This window comes from Manihot esculenta, chromosome 6, assembly GCF_001659605.2.
Source record: "Manihot esculenta cultivar AM560-2 chromosome 6, M.esculenta_v8, whole genome shotgun sequence".
Taxonomy (NCBI): Eukaryota; Viridiplantae; Streptophyta; class Magnoliopsida; order Malpighiales; family Euphorbiaceae; genus Manihot; species Manihot esculenta.
In genome coordinates, this window is record NC_035166.2 from 21799230 (window position 1) to 21807247 (window position 8018).

Genomic DNA, 8018 nt, shown 5'->3' on the forward strand with positions numbered 1-8018 from the left:
GGAACCCATCTCACAGTGCTCACCACTTATTATTATTATTATAATTATTTATTTTATAATTACAACGTGATTAATTAAATTAAATTAATCGCTTCATATCAAATCGATACATTAAAAAAAAATCAAATTACTGATTTTAACCTGGTTGCATATAATTAGAGGTGAACATTCGATCGGTTCGGTTTAAAACTGAATCGAATAAATCGAAAATGGAAATTTTTATATTTATAAAAATTAAGCCAAATCGATTTTGATCAAAAATCAAATTGAATCGAATTGGTCTGATTCAGTTCGATTCGATTTAAATTTTTAATAAATTTTTTATATTTTATATTTTTAGTATTTTAAAATTTAATTAGAGTGTTTTAATCTTAATATGATATAATCTCACTATATTATTGAAAATAATATATAATTATTACTAATCTGTTCGATTCACTTTTTTAATTTTTTTCTGATTAAAATCAAACCAAACTAAAATAGCCGAAATTTTTAAAATTAAAACTGAACCGAAATAAATAAAAGATCAAACCGAATTTTTAAATTAATTTGATTCGATCGAATTTTTCGATTTCCATCCAACATTGTTGACCCTACATATAAGTAATAAAACTTTGTTTATATTGATATATATACTTTTTATATTTTTGGTGTTTATGATATTAAAAAAAAAGTAATATTTTAAAATTTTAAAATATTATTAATATTATTAAATCTTCTATACATAAATAATATTAATATTTTTTAATATTAGAACCAAATATTAATTTTTTGTTTTTAATGAAACCAAAACAATAGAAATTAAAATCCATGTCATTAATTTAGTAGCAAATCTTTGAAGCAGCCGCCACAAAATATATGCTTATATGCTTCCTAACAGGGATTGATTATGTTCCTATCTGGGATTTGGAAGATTGATATTGATAAAGCAGCTATGTGGGAAGATATGATTAAGTAATCTTAATAAATTTTAATTAAGCACTATCATCTATAAGGATTTAAATTTGGGGTCCATTAAATTAATTAATTATAAGCTTAATTAAAAAAAAAAAAAACTTTTCACATAATGTTTGTTTAACACGTGAAAGCTAGCTAATGTTGGAGAAGCATCAAACAATAAGCAAGAGAATATTGAGATGCCCACTACTCATGCAAATGCAGTGTAAAGTAATTGTATTTCTACATTTTAATCAAAAATATATAATTAATGGAGGGTTTTGGTTAATTTGTGTAATTAAATGCATTAATCATGATTAATTTTCTTATGAAAAATAACTATTTAGTCTCTTAAGTTTAGTAAAACTCACTAGTTAGTCCATTAGCTTAAAAAATTCATTAAAGCGTTTTTAAAGTATTAAAAAATCTCCTAATCAGTCCTCTGTTAACTTTAAATATTAATTGTTCTACTATTTAGTTTCTATATATTATAAACAAAATTTATTAATTAGTTACTTAATTTTATAAAATTTAGATTTTTCTCGATAATTGATAGCTAAAATTAACGGAGTGACTAATTAACCTTTCTTTCTTTATAATTATACGTAAATATCTATGTATGTGCAGGTCCAACATAATATATAATTTTGTTTCTAACTCGTAAGAAAAAAATATCTAATATAATCGTTGTATGCATATGATATAGGTGAGATCAAGGAAACTTAAATAATTAACACGTAACAAAATGCCTAATTTATGGAGTATTTGTTAGGATCAAGGGGTTAGAATTCTTCTAGGTTTTTTGGCTTATGGACTTAAAGGTTTTGGGGATTTTGATAATTATGATAAAGTTAATGTTTCGAAGATCATCATTCCTTTTCTCATTTCTTTCTTTTTTTTTTTTTCTTTTGTCCACTTTTCTTTCTTTCTCAAAAGACAGAATCATTTATAGTTTAATGTTGTTTTAGGATGGTATCAAACGTGTTTATTATATCAAGCGGAGTTTATTATATTAAACGATATATTTATTTCATAGAATACATTTATAATTGACAGTTGACTATTTAATATTTAGTTCGTTAGCATATATTTATAATTGACAGTTGACTATTTAATATTTAGTTCGTTAAATTATAATAACTTGATATAATTCGGGATATACTTCAATTTTTTTGAATTCAAGCTAAGAGATATTTAGTACTCCTTTAAATTATTTTTTTATTCGTTATAGATTATACTTTTAGCGTATTAGGACTATTTAAATTCGAGTTTTATCTAAGAGTAGTGGGCAATTTCAGAAATCAAACATGTATCTTAATCTCTTTTAACCAAATATTTTAGGGTTAGTATATATATAATTAGTAACTATGATAAACTTACCACAATCAATAGCTCGTTGCAATTGAGAAATTTGGTAAAAATAGTCGCAAATGAGGAATATTACACCTATTATTGCGGAGATTAAAATTAATTTAAATAATTTTTAAATTTATTTTTAATAATTAAAATTTTATAAAGTTAGTATTGCACAATAATTATATTTATTTTATTTTTAATAAAAGAAATACTTGAAAAAGTTATATATTAATCATATAACTCTATAAACAACAATGCAATGGAATAATTGGACCCGAAGCTAATTTAATATCATGGGTCCCTAGAATAATATCATGAGAATTATTTATGTCACTGCATGGAATAAGCATAGAGCTTGCCTACGGATATGCAGTTTGCAAACCACTGTATTTTCTATCTATAAAGTATAATTTTTTTTAAAAAAATAGTATTTACTATTATTATTAGGAAAAGAAAATAGATTCTTTCTTGCATTCATATTGATCAATTTAGTTTTTTTTTTTTTAAAAATAGATTTTAATTTTTGGATATTCAAATAAATCCGATATGCATCTTTCTTTTAAAGGTGGGAATGAAAAAGGAGAAAAGCTTTTTTTCTTTTTTTTCCCACAAAGCAGCACTAGCTCTTCCTTGAAAAATATATTCTTGGCAAGGATTTGGATCTTTACAAAAGAGATGAACCATATCATTGTTGTTTGGGTGAGCTAGGTTCTTATTCTTCAATCATTTACAGTTTCTGCACCGTTCATGTTCATCATTTTCGTTTTATTTGAGATACAACAAGGGTTATAAATGCAGAAAGAATCATGGAAGAATAAAGATGAGAAGAAAAAGATGGGAGTAAAGGTATTGTCTTTTTCTCTTTAGATTTTTAGGAATGTTAATAAATATTGAGTGAAAATTGTAACGTTGGTTAGGATTTCAAACAAATATAGAATTTTTTTTTTTTTTTTTTTTTTTGCAGATTTTGATCGTTTCTTTTCCTAAATTCAAAAATCCCACATGGATATATTTCCATTTTCTGAAGATATTAAATAATTAATGATAAAACAGAATTAATTTTGGATTAATGAAGCAGTAATTATGTAACCTACTCACACATTTTTATCTCTAACCAAACTCTTAACGGAAATCAACTTATTTTTTGCCTTAAAATCAATTCATGAGATGCACATGACCCATATGGATATATTATATTAATTCATGAAACAAACATGAACAATGGAAAAATATTTTAATTTTGATTTGAATCGTGTTCTTCTTGTGTACCAAGCCATTAAGTAATTCTTAATTATGAAATTAATATGCAAATTAACTAATTTAATCTAGAATTACGAACACAAAACAAACTGTTGCATTGATATTTGGCAAACTTTTATACACAAGTGCACTGAAAGTTTTCAAGCCAAGACCTGATATTTCATCATGCATCTTTCTTTTTTCACAATGACACTAGAAACACCAACACAATACTTGCTAAAAAACCTAATTGATCCCCACAAACCAAACTAACTTCGTTTTATTGTTTTTGTTTGATTATCTCCCCATTTCAGAGATTTGAAAAACCATAGAGGAGATTAACAACAGCAAGCCAAACCAAACTTAATTTGATGATATCCATGTTATGTTGGATATCAGGCAGAAACCCTAGGCATAGCTTTGCAAACCAAGGAGTTCTTCATCTCCAGGGAGAGCTTCAGTTTTTCAGACAAATCGACTGCAGATTCACCAGCAACCCAGTTCAGTTTTTGGAGCAGCTGAGCAAGCCAAAGCTCCACAGTTGCTAAGCCCATAGCCTTGCCAGGACAAACCCTTCTTCCTGAACCGAAGGGAGCCAACCTGAGATCAGAACCCATGATAGCAACATCTTCATCCATGAACCTTTCCGGCTTGAATTCCTCCGGCTCTGACCAGAACTGCTCGTCGTGGGTTATGGACCACATGTTGACCATAGCAGTGGTGCCGGCAGGGATAAAATGGGGGCCTATATGGGTGTCATGGATGGCTAGCCTAGCCCAGGAGAGGAGAGGACCTGGTGGGTGCATTCTTAATGTTTCTTTCACAATGGCACGGAGGTAAGGGAGGTTAGGCAGGTCAGAATCGGAGACTGGCCGGTTGCTGCCGACGACAGTGTCGATTTCAGACTGGACTTTGGATTGGACATCTGGATGTAGAACCATTCTTGCAAGAATCCATTCAAGGAGGATAGCCACTGTATCAGTACCCCTAAAGATCATTTCCTGATAACAAAAATAAATTCCATTGTTAAAGCATTTATTAGAGGTATAAAAAAAAAGGAAATTGAAGGATTAGCTGGCTAGGGCAAAGGAAGTGACAGATAGCATCTATGTAAAGCATGAGAGGAACGAGACAAGAAAAGAGAATATTGTCAAGGGAAAAGAAAAAAGACGAGAAAATATTCAGATTCTCAACTTAATAGGATACCCACAAACCAAATTCTAGCATCTATACAAATAACAGTTTCCAGAAGATTTCATTACAAGAAAAGGTAAAACAACAATTTCATAAAGTACATAGAAAGACATCAAAGAAAGGAAACAACAAATTTTCTGCAGCATCTATAATAATAAAAAGATAAGAATTAGATTGAGAGAGCAAGTGCCATATGTTGTTTACATGCAACAGTACTTTCAATGAAAATAATAAAACGGGAAATAATTTAATTATATGAAGGTATATCAAAATGTTCAGAATGAGATTCGAAGCATACCCATAAAACAGCAATCATATCAGAGTCGTTGAGCTTGTTCTCCTCCTGCAAATCCAGCAACACGTCAACAAAATCACCAGAATTATCATCAGAGCCTCTACCATTCTCAGCCCTCCTCATCCTGTGTTCCTCTACGATCTTCCCTACAAAAACGTTCACCTTTGAGACCAGGTTTCTACATCTCTTCCTCACTCCTTGCAAATCCAACCACCCCAGGAAAGGAAAATGGTCACTCCAGTTAAAAATTCCAAGCAATTCATAACCTTCGCTCACCAAACCCTCAAGCTCACAGGCATCAATATTCTTGTGATCATTGAACTCGTAACTCCTCCCAAACACACTTTTCATGACATTGTTTAGTGACCCAAAGTGCAATACCTTCCTAACCTCAACCTCGCCATCTCTCTCCACTAAACCCCTTATCTCATCCACCATTTTCAGCCCTATTTCTGACCTAAAATGGCCAAAAGAAGCGATTCTCTTAGGGCTAAACAAATGGGTGGCTGATATCCTCCTCAAATTCCTCCAGTACTCACCAAAAGGTGCAAACCCCATTGCTCTGTGGAACAAAAGCTCATAAGCGGATTCTTTAACAGGTCTATCAGCAAAAGCTGAACTGTTCAAGATCTCTTTAGCCGTTTCAGGATGGCTAGAGATAATGAAGCGAGTGAAGCCCACGGAAAAGGCCATCAAAGACTTCGACTTGACCAGCTGAGAGCTCTTAGCAAGAACCCTATGAGTCAAGGAATCTGTAAAAGCCAAGACCATCCCAAGGAAAGGCCAACCTGAAGGACCAGGAATAGCTGTTCGAGATTGAACATTGAACTTTGTCTTGTACAAAGCCCAAGCGAGGCCTCCTGGAGCTAACCAGAAAGAGAAAACGGAAACAAAGAGAATGAGGCAGAGAACAACCTCGACACTGAAAAATGGCGAAGACCCGGTTCCAGGAAGGAAGGGAAAACACTCAAAGACGGACTCTGGTGACATTTTTGGAGATGGGTAGTTGACAAATGAAGGTGAAGCTAGAACCTTTTTTTTCCCTTTCCAGGGGAGCTAAGAAAAGGAAAGGCTGTGTTTTGCTAGCTGTGCTGACGAGCAGCTACTTAAATAGAGGAAATAAAATAGTAACGGGGGGCTCGAAATGAAGAGGAAAAAGAAACTGAACAGGCTCTGAAACTGAAAGCCTTGCAGGGAGATGAAGAGGAGAGAGCTGAGACGTTGCAGATGAAGGAGAAGGCCAGCGAGGGCGGATTTATAGCAACAGTTCAGGGAATAAATTAACCATGGTTAAAAACTATTTACTGCAGTTATTTTTAAAGTATAGCCCTTTTAAAAAAAATAATAAAAAATCTTGGCCCAAAAGTTTATGTCCTTTTCGTTTCTTTGGGCAGAGTTTGTGCTTAAACTACAATTCTGCCATTAAGGCCCTGTTTGGCTGTATTCCTTGGAGGGATTTGTGGGAGTGATAATAGGGCGTGTGTGATTGGATTATGGTGGATAGAGGGGTTCATAAAGATGGTGGTGGAAGCAATGATTCGGGCCCATGTTTGAGACAATTTTAATGGTGTGAAATAAATCCTAAAATCAATTTTATAGCATAATTAAATTAATTTACTACAAAAAAAAAGATTATTTTTTTTACATAAATTATTATTTTGATCGTGGAAATTAAAATGGAAAGTCAACAATTGTGTTTAAATTTGTAAAATATTGCATGAAAGGGAGTTTGGTGATATGATAATTATGAAATAATATTTCAATAAGAAACCGCAAATTGGCAATTATTTTAGTAACGTAGGGCCACGTCCAACCAGAATTTTCAAGGATTGAGTTCCATTATACAATAGTAATTAATTAATTAATTAATTCACATGATCGTTTCGTTCTTAATTAAAAAAATGTATATTCATTGTAAATGTTATAACTTTAATAAATGGATTTAATGAAAATAAAATTTAATTTCAGACGTGTAGTGATTATTTTTTTTAGAAATAAAAATTGGAGATTGAAAAGTAGAATTGAAATCTCTAAGATTTACTCAGATGCGCTTGCTATCAGATTACGTAATTTCAGTATGTTATTATAAAATGTGAATAAAAAATATTTTATTGAAATTAAATTTGAAGATTTTATTTTTAATTTTAAAATTTAAAAGTTTGAGTTTTAAATTGTTGTAACATGTATTAGAGTGTTGTATGTGAAAGATTTCACCTGCAAAATGAATCTTGATGACAATTAAGCAATAAAATGATTTTAATTTGTATATCATGAAAGTAAAAAACTTAAAGAATCATATAAACACACAATTAATTTACCAAGATTTAGTATCTATTATTGATTGGAAGAAAATCATTCATAGCGAATAGGAATATAAAGCCATGACCTAAATGCAATAAATTAAGAATCCAACTCAATTATATAGGCTTAATTAACCCACAAATTCAATTAGGTCTAAAATCCCCAAACCATTAAAAACCCTCTAGGGTTAATAGAATCAAGTCTTCAATCTAATAAACATCTAGTATATAATTCCTTTTGCCAGCGCCACGACAATCTTTAAGTAGAGCGATACCCAGATGGTGGCCAATATAGAATATCTGATCCTAATTATTAACCCACAAATTACATTAGGTCTAAAATTCTCAAATTATTAAAAAAAAAAAAATCCTAAGTTGACAGAATTGAGTCTTAAATCTGATAAAAATCTAGTAATTATTTTCACTAGCACCACAACAATCTTCAACCTAGATGGTGGCCATGTTAGGGGGGGAAAGGGAAACCAAACCTTGGCATAATATAGAAGATCCTATCCTAATTCACCCACAAGTTAAATTAGGTCGTAAATCCCCAAACTATTATAAAAACCCTAGTTCAATAGAATTAGTCTTCAACTTGATATAAATACAGTAATTTCTTTCGCTGGCGCCACAGTAATCTTGGATATTCTAAAGTTCAGAAAATAAGATTTATAGTGGGCGTGTAAATTTGGTCGGGG

At 31.0% G+C, this 8018-nt stretch overlaps 1 protein-coding gene across 1 annotated transcript; it reads right to left on the reverse strand.

Annotated features, from left to right (window-relative positions):
* Positions 1-3623: 3623 nt before the first annotated feature.
* LOC110616799 (cytochrome P450 78A5) lies at positions 3624-6261 on the reverse strand. The gene is made up of 2 exons (XM_021759291.2): positions 5024-6261; positions 3624-4532 (listed from the first exon to the last, which is right to left on the reverse strand). Exons 1-2 carry the CDS (start codon positions 6008-6010, stop codon positions 3927-3929), a joined length of 1593 nt encoding a protein of 530 aa, XP_021614983.1. The 5' UTR covers positions 6011-6261; the 3' UTR covers positions 3624-3926.
* Between the last annotated feature and the right edge of the window lie 1757 nt (positions 6262-8018).